The sequence below is a fragment of the Pan troglodytes genome, chromosome 10 (assembly GCF_028858775.2).
Source record: "Pan troglodytes isolate AG18354 chromosome 10, NHGRI_mPanTro3-v2.0_pri, whole genome shotgun sequence".
NCBI classification, from domain to species: domain Eukaryota; kingdom Metazoa; phylum Chordata; class Mammalia; order Primates; family Hominidae; genus Pan; species Pan troglodytes.
Genome location: NC_072408.2, coordinates 13,820,873 through 13,847,376, shown reverse-complemented (window position 1 = coordinate 13,847,376; position 26,504 = coordinate 13,820,873). Strand labels below are relative to the sequence as shown.

Here is a 26,504-nt window from a genome sequence, read left to right as displayed (position 1 = left end):
TAGAAATCACTCTACCATAGCTGACTAGAGTGATGGCTAGCAACTAACTAGCCAACTAGCCCAGTAGTGATACTGCTGCATCCCTCAATCCCTTCAGAATTATGATACTAACATCACATATAAACAAAAGGAAAACAAAAACACGAGATTTCCCCCTTAGAGAGTAGCAAGAGGGGCCAGGCACAGTGGCTCACGCCTGTAATCCCAGCACTTTGAGAGGCTGAGGTGGGCAGATCACCTGAGGTCGGGAGTTCGAGACCAGCCTCACCAACATGGAGAAACCCCGTCTCTACTAAAAACACAAAATTAGTCGGGCGTGATGGTGCATACCTGTAATCCCAGCTACTCGGGAGGCTGAGACAGAAGAATCACTTGAACCCGGGAGGTGGAAGTTGCGGTGAGCCATGATCACGCCATTGCACTCCAGCCTGGGCAATAAGAGTGAAAATTCTGTCTCAAAAAAACCAAAAAAGTAGCAAGAGGGCAAGGCAGGAAGTAATATTTTATATGTGAAAGTGTATTCTAATGTAACGTACAGGAGCTCTGACAAAAGATGCGCAGAATTATAGCTTTATTGTGAGTCATTCTTTGTATTTATAAGTAGAAAGCTGCTAATCTTTCTCAAGCTAAAAAAATAATGCTGGGGGAGATGGTGTTTGTGTGAGTGAAAAGAAATTCAGACGGTTTAAATGTCTCAAGGCCTGATATTCTTCCCCAACTTCCTTAAGAAACTAACTGGCTTGAAAAAAGTCATTCTGCAAAAGAGGGAACAAAAGTTGGATCTTCCAGTTGCTAAGAAGGTATGTTTACGCAATATGAGCCTAAAAAGAACAGTTACCCCTGCACGGATTACCATACATTCCCGTTTTGGAGGGAAAAAAGTTTGCTAGAGAATGCAAAATGGCGCCCTCCAGTGACGTCATACCTGTCTCGGTTGCGTCCTGGGGTCTCTGTAAGGGCGGAAGCGGGCTACAGCCGCCTCACTATGGGCGGTCGTGGTTACCATGCAAAAGGAAAAGTTTCAGTGTCGGGCGGATGTGTACCGGCGGTAATATAGTAAGGGCGGAAGTTCTCCTTTAAGGGCGGAAGTTCTCCTTTTAAGGGCGGAAAGGCTTTAGCCGCAAAATGGCTTCGGCCCCTGTCGCGTTACAGTCACTTCCGGGGCGGATCGGAAGTTGCTTTGTTTTGCTTCGAGATGGCTGCGGGGATGTATTTGGAACATTATCTGGACAGTAAGAGCAGGCTGGAGGTGGGGGTCGGGGCTGCAGAGTGGTGCGGGGATCAGGGATGAGAGGATCTGTAGCCCTTAAGTTCCAGTGACGAGAAGGTCACAATTATGAAGCGGTTCTGTGGCAGGAAATATTGGAGGGTGCGGAAAAAGAGGGGGCGGGGCAGCAGGATCGAGGCCCCGCTGATGGGTGTAGACGAGGGAGGGGTGCGGTGTGGGGGTTAGAGACGTGTCTTGAAGGGCTAGTGTGCATGGCCAGGAAGATAGTTGCTGCCCCCATTCTCCAGGGTCTCCAGCCTCAGGGTAGATTTTTTTCCCCATAGTCGTTCAGAATCGTTATCACCCACTGCCATTTGGAGCAGCGGTAAAGACCTCTCCTCCACTCTATTCTTCCTCAAAAGTGGCTTCTCATGGGGTTGAGAGTGGTGGTGATGAGTTACCACTGTCAGATGATGAACTAGAACGCTTCTCTTCATGGAGTAAAGATCTAATTCCCATCAAATGAAAATCTGGTGTTTATGCCATTTATGTAAACCACCCCTGCAGAAAGCCTATTGCTCTATGCGCTTACATTTGTTTTAGGGCCCGGAGTCATTTATTCAACAAATATTTATTGAGGTCCTGCTATGGGTCAGACATAATGGCAGGCACTAGGGATAGAAAAATGAGTAAGACAAGGCTCCTGCCCTCAAGAAGCTCACGATCTAGTAGGAAACAGATTCTGCAAATAATTATAAAACACTGCGACAAGTGAAATAATGGAAATACATTAAAAAGGACACTTGGTAGGCAACCCTGGAGAAAAGGGGGTAATTACCTGGGGATGTAGGAAAAGCTTTACAGCGGAGGTGATGTTTGAATAGGGTCTTGAAGGTTATTTGCCAGTGAGGAGAGAAAAAAGGAATTCCAGGTTGGGGAAAGCATCCGCAAAGGTACTGTGATGGGTTTGTGGCAAGGTCAAGGGTGTTTGATATTTATGACTCAGAGGTCAGCGTATTTGATATTTATGAATCTAAGGTAAGAAATTGAGAAACGAGACTGGAGAAAGAGGCTGAGGCTAGATTGGACAAGGTCTTTTAAGCCAAACGAAGAAGTTTGCATTTTAAAGTAGAGTATGATTTTTATAGAGGAAAATGACTAATATATGGTAAATTGGAGCATGATATTGTTGATAACAGAGATCAATTAGTGATAACATTCCAGGACAGAGATAAGAACCTGATTTTAGGGAGTTACAGAAGTATTTAGGAGTTAAATATGAAAGGACTGACTGAATGACTGAGTGGTTGAGAGAGAAGGAAGAATCTAAAGTGGCTTCTTCCTGCTTAGAAAGTGAGGTAGACAGGCTGGGCACAGTAGCTCATGCCTGTAATCCCAGCACTTTGGGAGGCCAAGGCGGGCAGATCACTTGAGGTCAGGAGTTTGAGATCAGCCTGTCCAACATGGTGAAGCCCAGTCTCTACTTTAAAAAAAAAAAAAAATTAGCTGGGCATGGTGGCATGTGACTGTAATCCCAGCTACTTGGGAGGCTGAGTCAGGAGAATCACTTGAACCCAGCAGGTGAAGATTGCAGTGAGCTAAGATCATACATACCACTGCACTCCAGCCTGGGCGACAGAGAAAGACTCCGTGTCCCTCTCAAAAAAAAAAAAAAAAAAAAAGGCTGGTGGCCAGGCGCGGTGGCTCATGCCTGTAATCCTAACACTTTGGGAGGCTGAGGCAGGCGGATCATGAGGTCAGGAGATCGAGACCAGCCTGGCTAACATGGTGAAACCCCGTCTCTACTAAAAATAAAAAAAAATAGCCAGGTGTGGTGGTGTGCCCCTGTAGTCCCAGCTACTCAGGAGGCTAAGGCAGGAGAATCGCTTGAACCTGGGAGGTGGAGGTTGCAGTGGGCCGAGATCATGCCACTGCACTCCAGCGTGGGCAACAGAGTGAGACTCCGCCTCAAAACAAAAACAAAAACAAAAAGGCTGGGAGCGGTGGCTCACGCCTATAATCCTAGCACATTGGGAGGCTGAGATGGGTGGATGGCCTTAGGTCAGGAGTTCCAAGACCAGCCTGGCTAACATAGTGAAACCCCGTCTCTACTAAAAATACAAAAATTAGCTGGGCGTGGTGGCAGACGCCTGTAATCCCAGCTACTTGGGAGGCTGAGGCACAAGAATTCCTTGAACCTGAGATTGCGCCATTGCACTCCAGCCTGGGCGACAAGAGCAACACTATACCTCGAAAGAAAAGAAAAGAAAAGAAAGTTACTCAGCGGAGAAAAGATCATGCCAACTGCTGCAGAGATATTTTTTAGGATAGGCTTAATAACACCATTAGATTTGGTAAATCACCAGTGACTCAGTCTTGTGAACTGGTGGTAGCAGACCTGAAGTTGTAGGTTTAAACAGTAGAGGCATTTTATTTTTTTTAATTTATTTTATTTTAGTTTTTCTGTTTGTTTGTTTGTTTTTGAGACAGAGTCTCACTCTGTCACCCAGGCTGGAGCGCAATGGTGCGATCTTGGCCCACTGTAACCTCTGCCTCCCGGGTTCAAGCGATTCTCCTGCCTCAGCGTCTTGAGTAGCTAGGATTACGGTGCCCGCCACCATACCCAGCTAATTTTTGTATTTTTAGTAGAGACGGGGTTTCACTGTGTTGGCCAGGCTGGTCTCAAACTCCTGACCTCAGGTGATCCACCCACCTTGGCCTCCCAGAGTGCTGGGATTACAGGCATGAGCCACCATACCAGGCCTTTTATTTTTAATATATATATTTAATTTTTATAGAGACAGGATCTGGCCATATTGCCCAGGCTGGTCTCAGACTTCTGAGATCAAGCGATCTACCTGCCTTGGCTTCCCAGAATGCTGGGATTACAGGCGTGAGCCACTGTGCCCAGCAAGTAGAGGCATTTTGAAGTTTTAGGTGGAGTCTTGGCAAGAGATTTCTCTTGTACTGGGGTGACAAATATTCATGCATTTATTCAAGTATTTACTGAGTACCTGCTCTTTGCAAGTCATAATTCTGAACACTATGGAAACAGGAGAGAATATGATAGCCATGTTCGGCCTGGGGAGACAGATACCAAATAACTAATTACACATTATTTTTTTAAATTTTTTTGTTTTTTGAAACAGTCTTGCTCTTTTGCCCGGGCTGCAACCTCTACCTCCCTGGTTCAAGCAATTGTCCTGCCTCAGTCTCTGGAGTAACTGGAACTACAGCCACGGGCCGCCATGCCCATCTATATTTTTTTTTTTTTTTTTTTTTTAGACAGAGTCTCGCTCTGTCGCCCAGGCTGGAGTGCAGTGGAACGATCTCAGCTCACTGAAAGCTCCACCTCCTGGATGCACGCCACTCTCCTGCCTCAGCCTCCCTAGTAGCTGGGACTACAGACTCCCACCACCACGGCCAGCTAATTTTTTTGTATTTTTAGTAGAGACGGGGTTTCACCATGTTAGCCAGGATGGTCTCGATCTCCTGACCTCGTAATCTGCTCTCCTCGGCCTCCCAAAGTGCCGGGATTACAGGTGTGAGCCACCGCGCCTGGCCTAATTTTTGTTTTGTTTTGTTTTTGAGACGGAGTCGCACTCTGTCACCCAGGCTGAAGTGCAGTGGTGCGATCTCAGCTCACTGCAACCTCCACCTCCCGGATTTAAGCAATTCTTGTGCCTCAGCCTCCCAAGTATCTGGGATTACAGGTTTCACCATGTTGGCCAGGCTGGTCTTGAACTCCTGGCTTCAAGTGAGCCACCCGCCTCGGCCTCCCAAAGTGCTAGAATTACAGGCGTGAGCCACCGTGCCTGGCCCTAATTTTTGTATTTTTAGTAGAGATGGGGTTTTGCCAGGTTGCCAAGGCTGGTCTTGAACTCCTGGCCTTGAGTGATCCACCTGCCTTCCAGAGTGCTGGATTACAGGCATGGGCCACCGCACCCAGCCAACTAATTACACATTTATTTAATTACAGTTGGATAAGTGCTTTAAAAAGGTGGCTAGAATACCTTGACATAGATCGAGGGCAGTTAACAGAGTCTGGGAAAGTTGAGTTTGAGCTGAACTTTGGAAGAACGAACAGGAATTTAATAGGCCAAGAGGGATGGGGTGGATGGGATGAGGAAAAGTGAGTGGTGCATTCCAACTAGAGAGAACAGCATGTGGAAAGCCAAATGGCAGGAGGAGCACAGGCCAGTTTGAGGCAGTGAGAGGAGGCCAGTATGGGCAAAGCAGAGCACAAAGGGAGACTGACATGAGTTCAGGCTGGTGTGAGGTAAGCAAGGGCCAGAAAGCGCAGAACATCTTCAGAGCAGTAGGAAGTTACCAGAAGGTTATAAGCGGGAGAGTGACTTGATTAGGTTTGCATTTTTTATTTTTGTGTTTTTTTTTTGTTTTTTTGAGTCAGTGTCTTGCTCTGTCATCCAGGCTGGAGTGCATTGGCATGATCTCGGCTCACTGAAACGTCCACCTCCCAGGTTCAAGGGATTTTTGTGCCCCAGCCTCCCAAGTAGCTGGGATTACAGGCGTGTGCACCAAGCCCGGCTAAGTTTTTGTATTTTTGGTAGAGACAGAGTTTCACCATGTTGCCCAGGCTGGTCTTGAACTCCTCAGCTCAGCTGATCCGCCCACCTGGGCCTCCCAAAGTGCTGGGATTACAGGCATGAGCCACCGTGCCTGGCCAGGTTTGCATTTTTTAAAAAGGACATTCTGGCTACTATATGGAAGTAGATTGGAAGTGTTATGTGTATAATAGAGGATACCAGGAGACTATTTGTAATTTGAGGACAAAGAGCTTGGAGGCAGAGATGGAAAATAAAAGAAAGGAGCCGGGCTTAGTGGCTCATGCCAGTAATCCCAGCACTTTGGGAGATCAAGGCGGGCGGATCACCTGAGGCCAGGAGTTCAAGACCAGTCTGGCCAAAATGGTGAAACCCTGTGTCTACTAAAAATACAAAAATTAGTCGGGTGTGGTGGTGCGCGCCTGTGGTCCCAGCTACTCCAGAGGCTGAGGCAGGAGAATCACTTGAACCCAGGAGGTGGAGGCTGCAGTGAGCCAAGATCGTGCCACTGCACTCCAGCCTGGGCAGCAGAGCCAGACTCCGTCTCAAAAAACAAAAAAGGAAAAGAAAGGAAAGGGAAGAGCTTTTTTTTTTTTTTTTTTGGAGACAGAGTCTTGCTCTGTCACCAGGCTGGAGTGCAGTAGTGCAGTCTTGGCTCACTGCAACCTCTGCCTCCCGGGTTCAAGTGATTCTCCTGCCTCAGCCTCCTGAATAGCTGGGATTACAGGTACGTGCCACCACACCTGGCTAATTTTTATATTTTTAGTAGAAACAGGCTTTCACCATGTTGGCCAGGCTGGTCTCGAACTCCTGACCTCGTGATCCACCCGCCTCAACCTCCCAAAGTGCTGGGATTACAGGCTTGAGCCACCACACCTGACGGGAAGAGCTTATTTATAAAGGAAGGTCACTGAAGGCGAAAAGGGTGGGATAGCCACGCAGAAATGGAAAGGTTTTGTAGAGAAAGAGTTAAGCATGGCCTGTCATGAGAGACCTGATCAATCCTGTCACAGATAAATCCAGAGGTTCAGAGGAAGGAAAACTGAGCTGCGCTTTATTTTTTGTTTGTTTGTTTGAAATGGAGTCTCGCTGTGTCGCCCAGGCTGGAGTGCAGTGGCGCGATCTCGGCTCACTGCAAACTCCGCCTCCCAGGTTCACGCCATTCTCCTGCCTCAGCCTCCTGAGTAGCTGGGACTACAGGCACCTGCCATCGCACCTGGCTAATTTTTTGTATTTTTAGTAGAGACGGGGTTTCACCATGTTAGCCTGGATGGTCTCAATCTCCTGACCTCGTCATCTGCTCTCCTCGGCCTCCCAAAGTGCTGAGATTACAGGTGTGAGCCACCATGCCTGGCCATTTGTTTCTTTTTGAGACAGGGACTTGCTCTATTGCCCAGGCTGGAGTACAGTGGCTCAATCACGGCTCACTGCAACCTCTGCCTCCTGGATTCAAGTGATTCTCATGCCTCAGCCTCCCAAGTAGCTGGGATTAGAGATGCCCACCATCACACCAGGCTAATTTTCATATTTTTAATAGAGATGGAGGTCTCGCCATGTTGGCCAGGCTGGTCTTGAACTCCTGGCCTTGAGTGATCCACCCCCTCGGCCTCCCAAAGTGCTGGGATTGCAGGCATGAGCCACCATGTCCGGCCTGAACTGCACTTTAAAAGGAGCTGTAAGGCCTATGCATAGTCAGTCCTGTGATTGTTTCTCTCTCTTCCCTAGGTATTGAAAACCTTCCCTTTGAATTACAGAGAAACTTTCAGCTCATGAGGGACCTAGACCAAAGAACAGAGGGTATGTATAGAGTAAAAAGTTTTTGTATCTAATGAGTGTGTGTAATCATTTATTTTTCTACTTGATGTCACCGTATCATCTGGTATGATCTGGAGAACTGTGGCTTCTCTCTCTCCTTTTTTACGCTCTTGGAATTCTTAAAACAGGATAATGATCCTCATTTCTGTATCAGCTTTTTCATAACAAATAGAGTATTGTGAAAACGCCTCAAGAATTCGAAGATGCTGTGTTCTTTATGTCTTCCTTGAGAATAATTAGCCAGGCTGGCTCACACCTGTAATCCCAGCACTTTGGGAGGCCTAGGCGGGCAGGTAACTTGAGGCCAGGAGTTTGAGATCAGCCTGGCCACATGGTGAAACCCCATCTCTACTAAAAATACAAAAACTAGCCAGGTGTGGTGGCACGCACCAGTAATCCCAGCTACTTGGGAGGCTGAGACGTGAGAATCGTTTGAACCTGGGAGGTGGAGGTTGTAGTGAGCCCAAATCATGCCACATGTCACTGCACTCCAGCCTAGGCAACAGAGCAAGACTCTGTCTCAAAAAAAAAAAAAAGAAGAATTAAAGAAAGTCAACTCGAGTCATTTCTGCTCTCCACGTTTGATATATTTATAGGATGACTAAAATGTTTCTACTTCTCTCATTGTTAATGTTACTGTCACAAATTCCCAGTGTGACTTTAGACTGCAACATATGTTGGTAGATGGGAGGTTTGCTATATGAGAAGTCCTTAAAAAGAGAAAGAAAAAAGAAAGAGGAAAGAAAAAAAAGCAGTAATCGACAACGGGATCTCTACACCGTTCACACTTACAGAAGCATTAGATACCATCTCCAGCCTGGAACATTGAGCAAATTTGGCTGCATTGGGGCATTCACTTGGTTTCTTCAAAGATGTCTGTTGGAGCTATTCCCGTACCCACTGAAGGATCTGTAGTCTTGTCTTCATTCTATGTAGCCATGTTCAAGGATGTAACAGACTGGTTTTGAGATACATGAAGCTGTGTCTTAAGTTACTCTGAGTTTACACATGAAAAGGTGAACATCATCGAAAACCCTGGACATAGTTCCCTGAGAACTGCCTGCCGAATGGTGAGAACCAGATTGCTTTTTTTGTAATACAGTTGTAACTCTTGAGTTCATGCATGGAAAGACAGTTGGAGATTATGGAACTATATGCTTTTTCAGCTTCTTCCAAGAGCCTGGAATGAAGTGGAGTATAAACAGTGTCTTCACAGATCCTCCTGGTTATCTGTTGCTGCACTATGTTAGAGTCAGACTTGTCTCTTACTACTGGCATATTTATGAGCCCTTCCAAATATTAGTAAACATCTATAGTCTCAATGTCCTGGGACATTACCATTCTTCCAATATTAAAACATTTGGGGCCGGGTGCGGTGGCTCACGCCTGTAATCCCAGCACTTTGGGAGGCAGAGGCGGGTGAGTCTCCTGAGATAAGGAGTTTGAGATCAGCCTGGCCCATATGGTGAAACCCTGTCTCTGCTAAAAATACAAAAATTAGTCGGGTGTGGTGGCACATGCCAGTAATCCCAGCTACTCAGGAGGCTGATGCAGGAGAATCGCTTGAACTTGGGAGGTGGAGGTTGCAGTGAGCTGAAATCACACCACTGCACTCCAGCCTGGGCAACACAGTGAGACTCGGTCTCAAAAAAAAAAAAATAAAATAAAATAAAACATCTGGGAGACCGGGTGCCGTGGCTCATGTCTGTAATCCCAGTACTTTGGGAGGCCGAGGCGGGCAGATCACTTGAGATCAGAACTTCGAGACCAGCCTGGCCAACATGGTGAAACCACATCTCTACTAAAAATGCAAAAATTAGCCAGATGTGGTGACGCACACCTGTAGTCCCAGCTACTTGGGAGACTGAGGCACGAGAATCCCTTGAACCCAGGAGGCAGAGGTTGAGGTGAGCCAAGATCGCGCCACTGCACACCAGCCTGGGCAACAGAGCATGACTCCGTCTCAAAACAAAAAAACGTGTTTGGAGCAATATCTAGGATGGACAAACAGGAAAAAAAGAAGTAATGGAAAATGAAAGAAGTTGCAATGATGAGCCAAATAGGATGGGCAGCCTGGCTGCAGTGGCTCACACCTGGAATCCCAACACTTTGGGAGGCTGAGGCAGGTGGATCATTTGACCAGGAGTTCAAGACCAGCCTGGGCAATATAGTGAGACCTCATCTCTAGAAATGATTTTTTTAAAAAAATTATCAGGGTGTAGTGGCATGTGCCTGTGGTCCCAGCTACTCCAGAGGCTGAAATGGGAGATCATTTGAGCTCAGAGGTTGAGGCTGCAGTGTGATCCATGATCATGCCACTGCACTCCATCCAACCTGGGCAATAGAGTGAGACCCTGTCTCAAAAAAAAAAAAAAAAAAAAATGGAGTGAGCAGTGAGATAAGCAGAATTGTTACATGGATGTTGGAGTAAGGTCTAATTTTAAATTGTGTGATATACTCAACTACTCAGGAGGCGAAAAGATAGAATCACTTGAGGACAGGAGTTGGAGGTCAGCCTAGGCAACAAACATAAGACAGAACCTGCGCCTGCCTCTAAAAATAAATAGATTAGGCCAGGCATGGTAGCTCACCCCCAATAATCCCAGCACTTTGGGAGGCTGAAGCAGGCAGATTGCTTGACCCAGGAGTTCGAGACCAGCCTGGGTAACGTGGAAAAACCCTGTCTCTACAAAAAAATAGAAAAAATTAGCCAGGCGTGGTGGTGCCTGAGATGGGAGGATCACCAGATCTCAGGAAGTTGAGGCTGCAGTGAGCCATGATTGTGCCACTGCACTCCAGCCTGGGCGACAAAGTGAGACCCTATGTCAAAAAGAAAAAATACTAATAATTTTGAAATGTATGATATTGATGTACAGACTTGGAAACCAGCAACAGCAGATGACTCAGCCTGATTTGCGGCAGACAACTGCTGTGGGATGTTTTTGAGAAGGAAACAATGGCTTTTGAGACAAAATTCAATAAGCAGCAAGCCCTTCAAAGAAGCATCTTCAAACATGGACAAAAATACACTTCATATTAATGTGGTGTGCAAAGGATCCCTTGCTGTGTTTCAGTAATTTAAATTCCAACTATGATAGCAATGTTTTCAGCACCTCGAAAGGACCTTTAAAGCAAATATTGTCAGTATGTTCCATTACTTGAGTGCATGGCACAGTACCTCTGAACATTCAGTACTTTTTAGTTGGAAGGTTATGCTAATCAATGGAAAAGGTCCAAAGAACAAAAGGAAGAAATGTGTTTCACCTAGCCACTCAGGGGCCATTGTGACCAGGCCTCTGTCTCTGTTGTAGACCTGAAGGCTGAAATTGACAAGTTGGCCACTGAGTATATGAGTAGCGCCCGCAGCCTGAGCTCCGAGGAAAAATTGGCCCTTCTCAAACAGATCCAGGAAGCCTATGGCAAGTGCAAGGAATTTGGTGACGACAAGGTGCAGCTTGCCATGCAGACCTATGAGATGGTATGGCCCTGTTCATGGCTCCCCGCCTACTTCCCATCTAATCCTCAGGGTCTTAGACCCCTCCTTCAACTGTGTTGGGATCTGTTTGGGGTCTGTGAGATCCATAAACTCTGCCTTAACCTATTTTCTTTAATTGGAGATAGTTTTGTACCTCTCCTTTCTCCTTCCTTTCCACCCAGGTGGACAAACACATTCGGCGGCTGGACACAGACCTGGCCCGTTTTGAGGCTGATCTCAAGGAGAAACAGATTGAGTCAAGTGACTATGACAGCTCTTCCAGCAAAGGCAAAAAGAGTGAGGAGGGGGGCGGGGCTGTGAGAGGTGGGGCGAGGATTGAAAGGGAGAAGAAGTCAGCTCTTCATCTGGTGGGAAGTTTGGCACCGGGTTGGAAAGGGGGAGAGAAGAGGACTTAACCCATCTTTCTGTCTCCCTGCCTCTGGCTTTCTCCCTCTTCCCTAGAAGGCCGGACTCAAAAGGAGAAGAAAGCTGCTCGTGCTCGTTCCAAAGGGAAAAACTCGGATGAAGAAGCCCCCAAGACTGCCCAGAAGAAGTTAAAGCTCGTGCGCGCGTGAGTGACTCAGGGAGCCCTTTGCCGGATGAAATCCTCTTCTCCCCCGGTGCCCCACTCCCAGCCTGCACCGCCCCCTGCCGCTTTCTATATCTCTGCGCCAAGAACTCTTCTTATCATTTTGGTATCTGCTGGAGAAGCCACAAATCATTTGCCCTACCAGGATCTCCTGCCACCTCTGAAAGCCTCAGGCTTTAGCTTCCCTTCCTGTAGATGACACTTTCTCTTCCTCTTGGCATGCAGAAGTCCTGAGTATGGGATGCCCTCAGTGACCTTTGGCAGTGTCCACCCCTCTGATGTGTTGGATATGCCTGTGGATCCCAACGAACCCACCTATTGCCTTTGTCACCAGGTCTCCTATGGAGAGATGATTGGCTGTGACAACCCTGATGTGAGAAACATTTTGCCTTAGGATGGGGGGTTGTGAGGGGCATGAAGGGAGTGGGTATAACAGAGGGAAAATCCCACAGTTGAGTACTGGGACTTCAGAATAGAAGAAAGATGGGCTGGACGTAGTAGCTCTTGCCTGAAATCCCAGCACTTTGGGAGGCTGAGGCGGGCAGATCACGTGAGGTCAGGAGTTTGAGACCAGCCTGGCCAACATAGTGTAACCCCTTCTCTACTAAAAATACAAAAATTAGCTGAGCATAGTGGCACACGACTGTCATCCCAGCTACTCGGGAGGCTGAGGCAAGAGGCAGGAGAATTGCTTGAACCTAGGAGGCAGAGGTTGCAGTGAGCTGAGATCACGCCACCGCACTCCAACCTGGGCGACAAGAGCAAGACTCTGTCTCAAAAAAAAAAAAAAAAAAAAAAGCCTGAAAGCCTGGCGCTGTGGCTCACGCCTGTAACCCCAGCACTTTGGGAGGCCAAGGTGAGCGGATCACTTGAGATCAGGAGTTCGAGACTGGCCTGGCCAACACGGTGAAACCCCGTCTCCACTAAAAATACAAAAATTAGCCAGGCATGATAGCCTGTGCCTGTAATCTCAGCTGCTTGGGAGGCTGAGGCAGGAGAATGGCTTGAACTCGGGAGGCGGGGGTTGCAGTGAGCTGAGATCATGTCATTGCATTCCAGCCTGGGCAACAGAGTGAGACTCTGCCTCAAAAAGAAAAAAAGAATAGAAGGAAGACGGTGGGAACTGGTTGGCCTTGGGACTTCCAAGAATTCTCCAAAAGGATGGAGTAAAGGACAGGATGTTCCTAAGGAATCTGGAGGGGCTTTCTCTCCTTCCTCTGGCCCTTCCTGGCCCCTGACTACTTCTTTCTTCCTCTTCCAGTGTTCCATTGAGTGGTTCCATTTTGCCTGTGTGGGGCTGACAACCAAGCCTCGGGGGAAATGGTAAGTGGCAGGAGTTGGAGGGTCCCTAAGTTGAGTGGTCAAGGGCATTCTCCCTTTCACTCACTTTTCTCTCCTCTTCTCTGTTTCAGGTTTTGCCCACGCTGCTCCCAAGAACGGAAGAAGAAATAGATAAGGGCCTTGGATTCCAACACAGTTTCTTCCACATCCCCTGACTTGGGCTAGTGGGCAGAGGAATGCCTGTGCTGGGGCCAGGGGTTCAGGGAGGAGTGGATGGCACAGTGCTGTCATCCCTTCTCCTCCCCTCTCCCCACTCCCGGTGCTGAGGCTGCATCAGACCCTGGTAGGGAGGGGTGCCGCAGCCACTAACGGTATGTGCTCTCCTTCAGCCCTCTCCCTTCGGAGGGACGTGGTCTTGCCCACTGTCCTTTTGCCTCCATGCTGAGGTCGGTGCTGTATTTCAGAGGGAGGGTCCTTTTCATTCTCCTTGCTTTGTATTTAAGGACTGGGGCATAGCATGGGGGCAGTCCCCCAGACCTCTTCATTCCCCCTCCTGTGGTGAGGGCTAGGTGTGATCAACACTTTTCTTCTCCATTCCCTTCCTGCTTTTTTCATGGTGGGGGATCCACCAGGTCATCTAGGCTCTGGCCCTAGTTGAAGGGGCACCCCTTCCTCTGTGCCAAGAGGATTCATCCTGGCCTTGTGAATGGGAGAGGGGGCAAGGTGGAATGCAGATAACTCACATGTAAAAGGAACTTGGGTAGGTAAATAAAAGCTATACATGTTGGCCTGCTGTGTTTATTGTAGAGACACTTTTAGTAAACATGCTGAGCATTCTTTTTGCGTCCTCTGGGTTGGATGCGATGTGAGAGGATGGCATGCCAGAATTAGGACATGACATGAAACCAGAGTGGTGCCTCTGTCCGAGAACTTGTAAGTTCTCAACTTGGGAAAGACAGAGGTGCTGGAGGGTGGGCCTCAGACCAGGGGGTCTCCAAAACTTTGTAAATCATGCATCTTTTCTCCATAAAACATCTTTCACTTAATTTCCAATAAATGATGTATTTGTGCTATACGTACGTACTGCTATACTATACATTAGCTTGACTTCTTTTTTTTTTTTTCTTTGAGGCGAAGTCTCACTCTGTCGCCAGGCTGGAGTGCAGTGGCGTGATCTTGGCTCACTGCAGTCTCCGCCTCCGGGTTCAAGTGATTCTCCTGCCTCAGTCTTACAAGTAGCTGGGACTACAGGCACATGCTACCACGCCCAGCTAATTTTGTATTTTTAGTAGAGACAGGGTTTCACCGTGTTGGCCAGGATGGTCTCCATCTCTTGACCTCATGATCTGCCTGCCTTGGCCTCCCAAAGTGCTGGGATTACAGGCGTGAGCCACTGCGCCCAAGCTGATTTGTTTTTTTCATTTTTTTAAATTTTTTTTAAAGTAGGCCAGGCCCGGTAGCTCACGCCTGTAATCCCAACACTTTGGGAGGCCAAGGGAGGTGGATCACCTGAGGTCAGGAGTTCAAGACTAGCCTGGCCAACATGGCGAAACCCGGTCTCAGCCAAAAATACAAAAATTAGCTGGGCGTGGTCATGGGTGCCTGTAATCCCAGCTACTTGAGAGGGTGAGGCAGGAGAATCGCTTGAACCTGGGAGGCAGAGGTTGCAGTGAGCTGAGATCGTACCACTGCACTCCAGCCTGGGCGATAGAGTGAGACTCTGTCTCAAAAAAATAAATAGGCTGGGTGCGGTGGCTCACACCTGTAATCCCAGCACTGTGGGAGGTTGAGCTGGGTGGATCACCTGAGGTCCGGAGTTCGAGGCCAGTCTGGCCAACATGTTAAAACCCCATCTCTACTAAAAATACAAAAATTAGCCAGATGTGGTGGCATATGCCTATAATCCTAGCTACTTGGGAGGTTGAGGCAGGAGAATCACTTGAACCCAGGAGGCAGAGATTGCACTGTGCTGAGACCAGCCATAATTTTTGTATTTTTAGTAGAGACTGGGTTTCACCCTTTTTTTTTTTGAGATGGAGTCTCACTCTGTCATGCAGGCTGGAGTGCAGTGGCGTGATTTCGGCTCACTGCAACCTCCATCTCCCGAGTTCAAGCAATTCTGCTGCCTCAGCCTCCCGAGTAGCTGGGACTACAGGCACATGCCACCACGCCTGGCTAATTTTTTGTATTTTTAGTAGAGACAGGGTTTCACCGTGTTAGCTAGGATGGTCTTGATCTCCTGACCTCGTGATCTGCCCGCCTCGGTCTCCCAAAGTGCTAGGATTACAGGCATGAGCCATCGCGCCGGCCAAGTTTCACCATTTTGGCCAGGCTGGTCTCAAACTCCTGGCCTCAAGAGATCCACCCTCCTTGGCCTCCCAAAGTGCTGGAATTCCAGGAATGAGCCACAGTGCCTGGTCTCTATTTTATTAATTAATTAATTAATTTTTTTTTTTTGGGACAGGGTCTCACTTTGTCACCCAGGCTGGAGCACAGTGGTGAGATCTCAGCTCACTGCAGCCTTGACCTCTGAAGACTCAGGTGATCCTCCTACCTCAGCCTCCCCAAGTAGTAAGTGGGACAACAGGCGCACACCACCACACCTGACAATTTTTGTATTTTTTGTAGAGACAGGGTTTCGCCATGTTGCCCAGGCTGGTCTGGAACTCCTGGGCTCAAGGAATCCACCCGCCTTGACCTCCCAAATGCTGGGATTACAGGCGTGAGCCACCAAGTCTGGCCCAAGACAATTTCTTGTTTTATTTTTCTTTTTTACTTTTGTTTTTGGGTGGGGACAGGGTCTCACTTTGTCACCCAGGCTGGAGAGCAGTGGCCCGATTGCACCTCACTGCAGCCTTGGCCTCATGGGCTCAAGCGATCCTCCCATCTCAGCCCCCCAAGAAACTGGGACTACAGGCACGTGCCACCACGCTTGGCTAATTTTGTGTACTTTTTGTAGAGACGAGGTTTCGTCCTGTTGCCCAGGCTGGAATTTCTCATTTTAAACACAAAACAGATACAAAAACAAAAGTTCTCCTCCCATACCTCAGTGGACTGTCTTACTCGATTCTCCCTTGGAAACCACTTTCGTAGACCACTGAGCCACCGTCTTGTTTTCCCCTTGGACCCATTTTGCTCACGGAGGCGCCCTGTCTAGTTCCTACCCAGATAGGCCTTGACTTGGTTTTGCACATTCTATCTCTGCCTGCGCTTAGCTCTAGACCTCACGACCTGTTTGTTGGGCGAGTTGCTTCCCTAAGCCCCGATTTCTCATCTGTAAAACGAATGATAGTGTATCTACCTTATGGGATTCCTATGGCAATTACGTAAGGTAGTGCATGTAAAGATGCTAAGTGGCTGGCCACGGTGGCTCACACCTGTAATCCCAGCACTTTGGGAGGCCGAGGTGGGCAGATCACTTGAAGTCAGGAGTTCAAGACCAGCCTGGCCAACATGGTGAAACCCAGTCTCTACTAAAAATACAAAAATTAGGCCGGGCATGGTGGCTCACGCCTGTAATCCCAGCACTTTGGGAGGCCAAGGTGGGCGGATCACAAGGTCAAGAGATCGAGACCATCTGGCCAGCATGGTGAAATACCATCTCTACTAAAAATACAAAAATTAGCTGGGCGTGGTGGCACGCACCTATAGTCCCAGCTACTCGGGAGGCTGAGGCAGGAGAATCACTTGAACCTGGGACGCCGAGGTTGTAGTGAGCCGAGATCGCGCCACTGCACTCCAGCCTGGGCGACAGAGTAGGACTCCGTCTCAAAAAAAAAAAAAAGACAAAGACGCTAAGTGAAGGTAGCTTTTTGCCATTCCTACCATCTCGATGGGCTCTGCCACTTTAGGGCCCTGAGAGCCCGGCTGTCGAGGCCCCGCCCCGGCCCGCTCTTTGTGACGCGTGGGCGGTGCCCGCGTGCGCCCCGCCCCGCGCCTGCGGCTCTCTCTGCGGCTTGGCCCGTTAGAGGCGGCTTGGGTCCACGGAACGCGGGCGGATCTTCTCCGGCCATGAGGAAGCCAGCCGCTGGCTTCCTTCCCTCACTCCTGAAGGGTGAGAAGTTTACACCTGCTCCAACAGACTCTCCCCGGGCTAGTCCTCTCCCTCCCGAGAGCTCTGCTTTTACGGTTTCTGGATCGCTTCCTCATGGTGGTCGCGCTGGGTCGGCTCCCTAGGTCCTGGGATACTCCCATCTCCCCCCGCCCGCGGCCGGACCTTTGCCTCTGTCTCTAGACTCCCCCCGCCCTGGTCAGCAGGGATAACCCTCACCCCGTTCCTAATTTGCCAGTCTGGGTCTGTCTGCCCTGGTCTCGGAGCGGGTTTTGGGGTTCGGTCCTTCCATCATCCGTTCGCCCGCCCCGCAGTGCTGCTCCTGCCTCTGGCACCTGCCGCAGCCCAGGATTCGACTCAGGCCTCCACTCCAGGCAGCCCTCTCTCTCCCACCGAATACGAACGCTTCTTCGCACTGCTGACTCCAACCTGGAAGGCAGAGACTACCTGCCGTCTCCGTGCAACCCACGGCTGCCGGAATCCCACACTCGTCCAGCTGGACCAATATGAAAACCACGGCTTAGTGCCCGATGGTGAGGGCCAGACTGGGGGGAAACCGAGGCATCCAGAGTGTTCACCCAAACCTCAGGGCAAAAACCCCTGTGCTCATGTGAGGCGGGGAAGGGCATGGCTGGCACCACACCATGAGCTCGTACTCTCCACCCTCCCCATGGCGTGGAGTCCATTGCCCACAGCCCCACCCCAAGCTCCCCACGGGTTCATCTTCTCCACCCCTGCCCTTTCTCAGGTGCTGTCTGCTCCAACCTCCCTTATGCCTCCTGGTTTGAGTCTTTCTGCCAGTTTACTCACTACCGTTGCTCCAACCACGTCTACTATGCCAAGGTGAGGCCCAGGACAAAGGTTGGATTTGGTGCCCCAGGGCCAAGGGAGAGGCGGCAGCAGTGGGGAGTTGAGGAAGGGTTCCAGGAGAGTCATCCTTAGCTCCTCCTTCCCTGCCATTTTGCCAGTCATTTACCCAGATTATATATGAATACAGTCTCACCTTGGATATTCAGATTGAACAATTCTGTTACTGCAAGAAAAGTAGAGAAGAGACTGGGCATGGTGGCTCATGCCTGTAATCTCAGCACTTTGGGAGGCCGAGGCAGGCAGATCATGAGGTCAGGAGATCGAGACCATCCTGGCTAACACGGTGAAACTCTGTCTCTACTAAAAATACAAAAAATTAGCTGGGCGTGGTGGCAGGCGCCTGTAGTCCCAGCTACTCGAGAGACTGAGGCAGGAGAATGGTGTGAACCTGGGAGGTGGGGCTTGCAGTGAGCCGAGATCGCGCCACTGCACTCCAGCCTGGGTGACAGAGTGAGACTCCGTCTCAAAAAAACAAAAAACAAAAAAAACAAACCCAAAAACCAAACAAAAAGAAGTAGGGAAGAGGGATGGGAAGAGGCAAAGAGATAAGCCCTTCCGTTTCTTCGAACAGGTCAGTGATTTTGAGTCAAATGCAAAAGTGACGGCAGGGATGTGGCCCAGACAAACAGAGATTCATCTTCTGAAGGGACCCTTTCTCAGGTCTAGAGGGTTCCAGCAGGGACCATGTCCCTTTATCCCTGCCTAGAAACTGAGAGATAAGACATGCTGGAAAAGGGGTTGAAGAACCAGCTGGAGCAGAAGTCTGCCCTTTAGGAAAGGCTTTCCCATTTTCCTTCTCTTCCTGCAGAGAGTCCTGTGTTCCCAGCCAGTCTCTATTCTCTCACCTAACACTCTCAAGGAGATAGAAGCTTCAGCTGAAGTCTCACCCACCACGATGACCTCCCCCATCTCACCCCACTTCACAGGTGAGACCCTCTCAGCAGCCGGGAGACCACCAGCTACTCCCACAATTCCCAGAGCCCACAACGTAAGGCATCCATGGCAGGGAAATGGGAAGCATGTTGGGCGGGAAGGGGGCGCCAGCAGACAGCTGTTTACACAAAGGAGTGTCAGCTTTTTATGAATACAAGTTAGGGCTCTCCTGGACCAGAATCTCTTCTGCCATTACTTACAATTTTGCCCTGAATCCGTTTTTCCCAATTCCAGAGACATTGTTGCATTATAAAGGACCTCTAGGCCCTTTATAAGCTAATGTCTTCACTTTAGAAAGGATTGACTGCTAGCTACTCAGCATACTTGGTGTTTCCTAAGGGAGAGGGACAAACAGTGGTATTTGAGGTGGAAGTTAGGGAAGGAGGAGTGCTTGCCAGGGAGGTGGGAAGGTGATGCATACCACCAGCCTTACAGTTGCCGTGGTAATGTTCTTTTAGTTTAATACTTATGTTCTTTTCTGTGTTTTTCTGTGTGTATAAGTGTGACTTGGTCTGCTTTGTTTATGTGTGTGTCCCTCTGTGAACAAAGACACTCAGGGGCTAGAAGCCTGACTGTCTCTCTCCCTTCTCTCTAAACCCTGCTGTAGTGACGGAACGCCAGACCTTCCAGCCCTGGCCTGAGAGGCTCAGCAACAACGTGGAAGAGCTCCTACAATCCTCCTTGTCCCTGGGAGGCCAGGAGCAAGCGCCAGAGCACAAGCAGGAGCAAGGAGTGGAGCACAGGCAGGAGCCGACACAAGAACACAAGCAGGAAGAGGGGCAGAAACAGGAAGAGCAAGAAGAGGAACAGGAAGAGGAGGGAAAGCAGGAAGAAGGACAGGGGACTAAGGAGGGACTGGAGGCTGTGTCTCAGCTGCAGACAGACTCAGAGCCCAAGTTTCACTCTGAATCTTTATCTTCTAACCCTTCCTCCTTTGCTCCCCGGGTACGAGAAGTAGAGTCTACTCCTATGATGATGGAGAACATCCAGGAGCTCATTCGATCAGCCCAGGAAATAGATGAAATGAATGAAATATATGATGAGAACTCCTACTGGAGAAACCCAAACCCTGGCAGGTATAGGAAGTTTTGACTCTGTCATCCACCCTGCCCTCCCTTCTGCCTTTCTTGGGAGTGAGAAGCCCGTTTTCCTAGCTTCAGCCTCCAGATCCACTCAGACCTGTCTGGACTTCAGGCACAGCTCGCAACTGCCTCACCAATTCTGTGCCCATTGTTGGCTTAAGCGCTGCTCAAATGCTTATTCTCTATGTAAGCCCTGTACCTGGAGCTACCAGACTCGGGTTCTGGTCTTGTCTCTGCCCTGTTTAGCATTGCAATCCTGAGAAAGTAATTTCTCCTTTCGGGTCCTCAGTTCCTCATTTGAAAAACGAGGCGATTTGTCCAGAGGCCTCTAAGGCCCCATGCTAAGCATGCTGAATGTGTGTGACCAAAGCAGACACTAAGGGAAGGGGAAGAGACTGGATGTAGTTTCCTGCCCGGGCCACCTGGCCCAGCCCCACCCTCAGTGCTGTCTTCTTGCAGCCTCCTGCAGCTGCCCCACACAGAGGCCTTGCTGGTGCTGTGCTATTCGATCGTGGAGAATACCTGCGTCATAACCCCCACAGCCAAGGCCTGGAAGTACATGGAGGAGGAGATCCTTGGTTTCGGGAAGTCGGTATGCCAGCCATACTGCCTAATGGATACATGCCACTGGGCATCCTCTTGGCCAGGCACTGTGCTAGGCTATGGGAGTGGAGGATGGGCAGGAGAAGCATGAGACATAGCTGGAGAGATTCTCTCCAAGTGGGACTCTTTTTCTTAGGAAGGGCATTACCAGTCCACTTTAAAGGAGGAAGGCTCAAGACCCAGTCTGGAATGCAATCCAGTCCAGAATTCATTCTTCACCTCTTCACCTCCCTGAGTTGCCAGGCTTCCAGATTTCACTCCTTTTTTTTTTTTTTTTTTTTGAGACAGGGTCTTACTCTATTACTCAGGCTGGAGGGGAGTGGTGCGATCATGGCTTACTGCAGCCTTGACCACCTGGGCTCAAGTGATCCTCCTCTCATCTCAGCCTCCCGAGTAGCTGGGACTATAGGCATGTGTCACCATGCCTGGATAATTTTTTTTTTATTTTTTGTAGAGATGGGGTCTCCCTTTGTTGCCCATGTTTGTCTAGAACTCCTGGGCTCAACCAATCCTCCTGCCTCGGCCTCCCAAAATGCTGGGATTACAGGCATGAGCCACCATGCCCAGCCTTGAGTCAACTCTTGATTCTTGATCCACCTCACCATCTTCCTAGCTTTGCCTTAGATGCAGCTCTTCTTCTTTCCAGAGAGTTCATAGAACCCATTCCAGGGAATCTGTAAAGAGATTCCAGTCTCAATGTGTCCTCAACAACCAGCAAGTCTACTCCCAGGAAAATATACCTTAGATTTTCACAAATAATACAATTTAGCAAACATTTTTCGAGAGCTCAGATACCATCCATTCGTCTGTTTGTTCAACAAATACTGATTGGGAGGACAAGAATAACGTAAAAATGAATGAGGTAGAGCATACTTGTCCTATATAAATCCAGACTTTCTATAAAGCTCAAGTAACTAGGATAATGTGAAATTGGGATGGTGACAGACAAATAGACTACCCAGAGCCCAGAAACAGATTTTCTGTGACTGATTTGTGGGAAAAGAGGAACTCCCATTTATGGTACTGGAATGATGGGTTAACCATGAGGAAAAAATGAAATTGAATTTCTATCTTACACCCAAAGATTTGGGTGTCCCCTGCAGATAGATGATCACCTAGGAGTAGATACACAAAAAACATTTCAAGATGATTTAAAGACTTAAGGGTTTCACACCATATACAAAAATTAACTCACAATGGATCAAAGACCTAAATGTAAGACCTAAAAGTGCCTATAAAACTCTTAGAATAAAACTTAGATGTATCTTGTCATGAAAAAAAATACTGATTGGGGACAAACTCTACTAGATATTTAAGATGTTAGCAGTATGTGCAATAGAGCCAGTCCTCTGTCCTCTTGGAATCTAGGGCAGGAGAGAGACAAGGAAATATGCAGGATGGTGTGATGGGATCAGTGCTGTAGCAGGGATAGGCACAAAGTACAGAGAGCAGATGGGGTGGGTTGGGGACAACTCTCCATGTTTGGGAGGATCAGAGGGTGCTTCCAAGAAGAACTGATGTTTAAACTGAGACCTGAAGATAAAAGAAGTGAATCCAGGCAAAAGAAGGGGCTTGGTAGAAGATTCCTGATAGAGAATAGTATGTGCAAAGGCTATGATGCAAAGAAGAGTAGAAATTTCTTTTGTATTTTTTTGTAGAGACAGGGTCTCGCCATGTTGCCCAGGCTGATCTCAAACTCCTGGGCTCATGGAATCCATCTCAGCCACTTCCACTCAGCTGGAATTACAGGCATGAGCCACCGTGCCTGGCCCAAAGAAGAGGTAGAAATTTCATGAGTGAAATTAGTATGCTAACAATGAGCATACTGTTTCTGCTCTTAAGGGGCCAAGAACCCATGAGGGAGTTAATATGGATACAGTAATATTACAAAGGGAGTGTGGTCGGTGAGGTTCTTAAACAAAATGTAAGAAGTTCAGGGTTTTATGGAGGGAGCTCACTGGATTTGATGGCTTAGATAAGAGGACAGTAAGGAGGGGGAGTCCCTTTTACCTGGAGCAGAGCAGCAGGAGACAGAGTCAAAGAGATCAACAGGGTCATGACGCAAAAACTCTTGAATGGCAACATGAGCATTTGCACTGAATTTGATAGGAAAGGGGAATCCAATAAAGATTTCTGGCCAGGGACATGATGCCTCCGTTATGTGGGAGGAGCAGGCAAGGTGCCGTAGGAGATTGCATGCACTGTGACAGGCTGTGCCCATGGGGGAGGAAGGAGGACCGTGGGGTTGACTAAAGATGCTGCTTAGCACGATCTCCTGCTAGTGCTGAGGAAGCTGAGGGCAGAATCCAGCTGGGAGATTGGTAACTCCACTCTGAAGAATAGCTTCCAAGAACTTGGAGGTTTCCAACCCAGGTACTTGGATAGAGCATAGGTTTTAGAGTTGGAAGGACCTGGACCCATGTCCCAGCTTCCCCATCTGTTAGATAAGTGGCTTTGAGCAACTTACTCAACCTCACTGAGAGTCAGTTTCCTTGTCAGTAAATGAGAGTAATATTAGTATCTCTGCTGTTATAGGGTTGTCGTGAAAACTAAATGAAATGAGAGCATGTGTAGCCATAGTGCTGGCACTGGGTCACCTCTTTGTAAATATTAGCATTATCATTAGCAGAGGTGGCAGGGGAGGGTTATGAGTTCTTTTCAGATAGGCTAAGTTGGGGTATCTGTAAGATCACCCAATCACAGACATCTGTCAGGCACTTGGCAATGAGGATTTGGAGCCCAGGAGAGAGATCAGAGCTGGTGATAAAGATTTGGGTGTCACTCGCAGATAGATGATTACCTAGGAGTAGATAAATCATCCAGGAAGAGGGTGAAGAAATAGCTGAGGCAAGGTCCTTGAGGAACCCTTGGGGAGGAGGACAAGTAGAAAACCCAGAGAAGCTTTTGGAAGAGGCTAAATGCAAAGACATTCTGCAGGGCCCACCCTGGAGGGCTGAGGCATGGGAGAAGGCAGGCCGCTGACTCCCAGCTTCAGCCTCACCCATTCCCCTGCCCCAGGTCTGTGACAGCCTTGGGCGGCGACACATGTCTACCTGTGCCCTCTGTGACTTCTGCTCCTTGAAGCTGGAGCAGTGCCACTCAGAGGCCAGCCTGCAGCGGCAACAATGCGACACCTCCCACAAGACTCCCTTTGTCAGCCCCTTGCTTGCCTCCCAGAGCCTGTCCATCGGCAACCAGGTATCTAGCCCGGCAGCCTGCAGTGGGAAAGGCAGAACTGGGTGGCAGGGGTGGGGTGGTGGTGGCCAGCAGGTGGGGAGGGGCACGCACCTCTCCCCTATCTCCTGTGCCACAGGTAGGGTCCCCAGAATCAGGCCGCTTTTACGGGCTAGATTTGTACGGTGGGCTCCGCATGGACTTCTGGTGTGCCCGGCTTGCCACGAAAGGCTGTGAAGATGTTCGAGTCTCTGGGTGGCTCCAGACTGAGTTCCTTAGCTTCCAGGATGGGGATTTCCCTACCAAGGTTAGAACCTTTCCCCAAAGCTCAGCCCCATCCCTACCCTCACCCCATTCCTTCCAGTTACTTGCTGTGAGTAGCCCTAGTTTGTGGAAGGGGGCTTGGGCCCCTGGCTTCTGAGAACCCGTCCTCACTGAACCTCCTGCCTCTCTCCAACAGACCATTGCACCCCACCCCACCCTCCACCAATAGAGCAGGCAAAGGAGTGGGGACCCAGAGGGCTGAGAAAACAGGAGCTAGAGGTTCTGGTCCCAACTCTGCCAGTTACTTGCTGGGTGGCTGTGATCAAGTCACTTCCTACTCAATCAAAGAGTCATCTCTACAATAAATGACTAAGTGACACGTGCACCACTGCCCAACCTTGTGATCCAGGACTTCCCGGCCTTAGCCTGACGGGCTTCCCAGCTCTTCCAGTGCCTTCCCTGCTCAATTAAATCAACTTGGCTCCCTGTTCCCCTGAGTTACCTCCCCTGTGGAATGACCTGTTGTTTTAGATCCAGGCCTCTCCTCCTGTAGTTAGCAGGGAAAACCAAGGCAAGGAAAAGTAAGGGCAGCTGAAGCAAGGGCTGGTAGCTGAGCTGGGGGGCCCATGTCCAGCTCTTGTCCCTGGGCCCCTTGATCTGGAATGGGGAGGCGAGGTCCAAAGAAGGCAGTGACTCACTTCCCCCTTCCCTTATCTACCATTACCAGAAAAATCCTTGACATCAGGCCACTAATCGGGTCCCTGTCCCATGTTCTGGACCCTTATCTGCCCCGTCCTGCCCCATTCCCGCTTCCTCAGCCACTTTCCCAGTAAGCTGACTGGCAGCCTCATACTCTCCCAGGCTCCTGGCTTCTTCCCAGCAACCTGTGACACAGCGGCAGGGGAAAGGCAGAGGGAAAGCGGAGTGAGGGGCCGCCTGTGTGTGGAAGACCTGGGTCTTGGGCCACACCCTGCCCCTGGCTCTGCCCTAGCAGATATTCCCTGGAGTGCTGCTGCCTGGTGAGGCTTCTGATACCCTCTTCCCTCTCTCTGGCTCTTGGCTTAGATTTGTGACACAGACTATATCCAGTACCCAAACTACTGTTCCTTCAAAAGCCAGCAGTGTCTGATGAGAAACCGCAATCGGAAGGTGAGCACCCCTGCCCTGCCCCTCCTTCTCCCAGCACCCCCTCAATCAGTCACCATAACTGGTCTATTCTGAGGCCCCCTCTGCGAGCAGCTAGGATGTGGAAAGCGGTTCCTGCTTGCATCTCTGGGGCAGAGGCCTCCACCAGCAGGCTCTCCTCCATTCCTCCAGTCCTGGCGGAAGCAAGGCCCTCCTAGGCAGCTGGTGGATAACAGAGGAGGGCCCTAAGAGCACCACAGGAAGAACCCTTGGCTGAGCCAGGACTTGGACGTTGAGGTCTCGGTCTGTCTCCTCTTCTTACTCACCAAGTAGCCTGGGATGAGGCACTTCCCCCTCTGAGCCTCAGCTGCCTGTTTCTGCATGAAAGGGGTTGGGCTGCTTGATGTCTCCTCTGGCTTTAAAAACCCACATTTGAGTTTCCTCCTTCCCTCTACTGCCCTGTGCCCATGCCTGCCCACCTCTCGTTCTTTTGGGCTTCTGACACCTCCCCTCCTCCCCACTCCTGGCACCTGGCTCTGTGATACAGACCGTCTGCACTGAATCTCTGTGTAGGTGTCCCGCATGAGATGTCTGCAGAATGAGACTTACAGTGCGCTGAGCCCTGGCAAAAGTGAGGACGTTGTGCTTCGATGGAGCCAGGAGTTCAGCACCTTGACTCTAGGCCAGTTCGGATGAGCTGGCGTCTATTCTGTCCACACCCCAGCCCAACCTGCCCACATTCTCTATTGTTTTGAGACCCCATTGCTTTCAGGCTGCCCCTTCTGGGTCTGTTACTCAGCCCCTACTCACATTTCCTTGGGTTGGAGCAACAGTCCCAGAGAGGGCCACGGTGGGAGCTGCGCCCTCCTTAAAAGATGACTTTACATAAAGTGTTGATCTTCAGCCTGTGTGGCCTGTTCTGGTTATGATCCCCATCCTCAGCACTGCTACCCTGCCCCGTGGCAGTCAGTCCCCAACCCCTGGTTTTATGGATCCACCTGCCGGTGAGCGAATCTCATGGGAATGGTGCTCAGGGAAGCAGCCATCTGCCAGGAGAAGCAGAAGACCTGAGAACCCAGGGAGGTGAACTGAGGAAGGCCAAGAAGGCTGGGGCCCTAGGATGACGTGGGCATGTGGGCACCTGTTTTCATTTCTGAAGCCCTAAGCCCCGTGATGTCAGATGCGAGTGTAGTATTGTTCCTCTGTAGGATAAAGGCCAAAGCCTGATGAGATCTTTTCCAAAGGAACCAATCCTGGGGTATAGGGAGTGTGCACCTTGCACTTAATCAGGAAGGGAAAAACCAGGAACTACAGCCTAGATCAGGAAACCTTGGGGTTGTTTTTGTTGTTGTTGTTTTGTGTTTGAGACAGGGTCTCGCTCTGTCACCCAGGCTGGAGTGCAGTGGCATGATCACCACCCACTGCAGTCTTGACCTCCTGGGCTCCAGCCACACTCCTACCTCAACCTCT

At 49.6% G+C, this 26,504-nt stretch overlaps 2 protein-coding genes across 8 annotated transcripts; both read left to right on the top strand.

Moving 5' to 3' along the window:
• Positions 1 to 1,126: 1,126 nt before the first annotated feature.
• ING4 (inhibitor of growth family member 4) lies at positions 1,127 to 13,719 on the top strand. 7 transcript variants are annotated; one of them, XR_008538429.1, is made up of 8 exons: positions 1,127 to 1,232; positions 7,498 to 7,569; positions 10,899 to 11,065; positions 11,245 to 11,359; positions 11,525 to 11,633; positions 11,986 to 12,024; positions 12,913 to 12,974; positions 13,064 to 13,719. XR_008538429.1 is itself a non-coding variant. In XM_054664036.1 (8 exons), the coding sequence occupies exons 1-8, from the start codon at positions 1,196 to 1,198 to the stop codon at positions 13,101 to 13,103; spliced, it is 738 nt and encodes a 245-aa protein (XP_054520011.1). In that variant the 5' UTR covers positions 1,127 to 1,195; the 3' UTR covers positions 13,104 to 13,719. The 7 variants fall into 7 exon arrangements, 6 of the variants coding, with proteins under 6 accessions (XP_054520011.1, XP_054520010.1, XP_054520009.1 ...); XM_054664036.1 differs by having other exon boundaries at positions 11,245 to 11,350; positions 11,528 to 11,633; positions 11,877 to 12,024; XM_054664035.1 differs by having other exon boundaries at positions 11,245 to 11,350; positions 11,877 to 12,024.
• ACRBP (acrosin binding protein) lies at positions 13,715 to 25,937 on the top strand (the record flags this gene model as incomplete). The annotated part of the gene is given in 12 exon segments (NM_001246605.1): positions 13,715 to 13,726; positions 14,429 to 14,432; positions 16,901 to 16,986; positions 17,298 to 17,516; positions 17,732 to 17,826; positions 18,662 to 18,779; positions 19,394 to 19,862; positions 20,328 to 20,460; positions 23,490 to 23,669; positions 23,785 to 23,952; positions 24,975 to 25,058; positions 25,608 to 25,937. Coding segments are annotated over 10 exon segments (1,632 nt in total). The 3' UTR covers positions 25,731 to 25,937.
• Between the last annotated feature and the right edge of the window lie 567 nt (positions 25,938 to 26,504).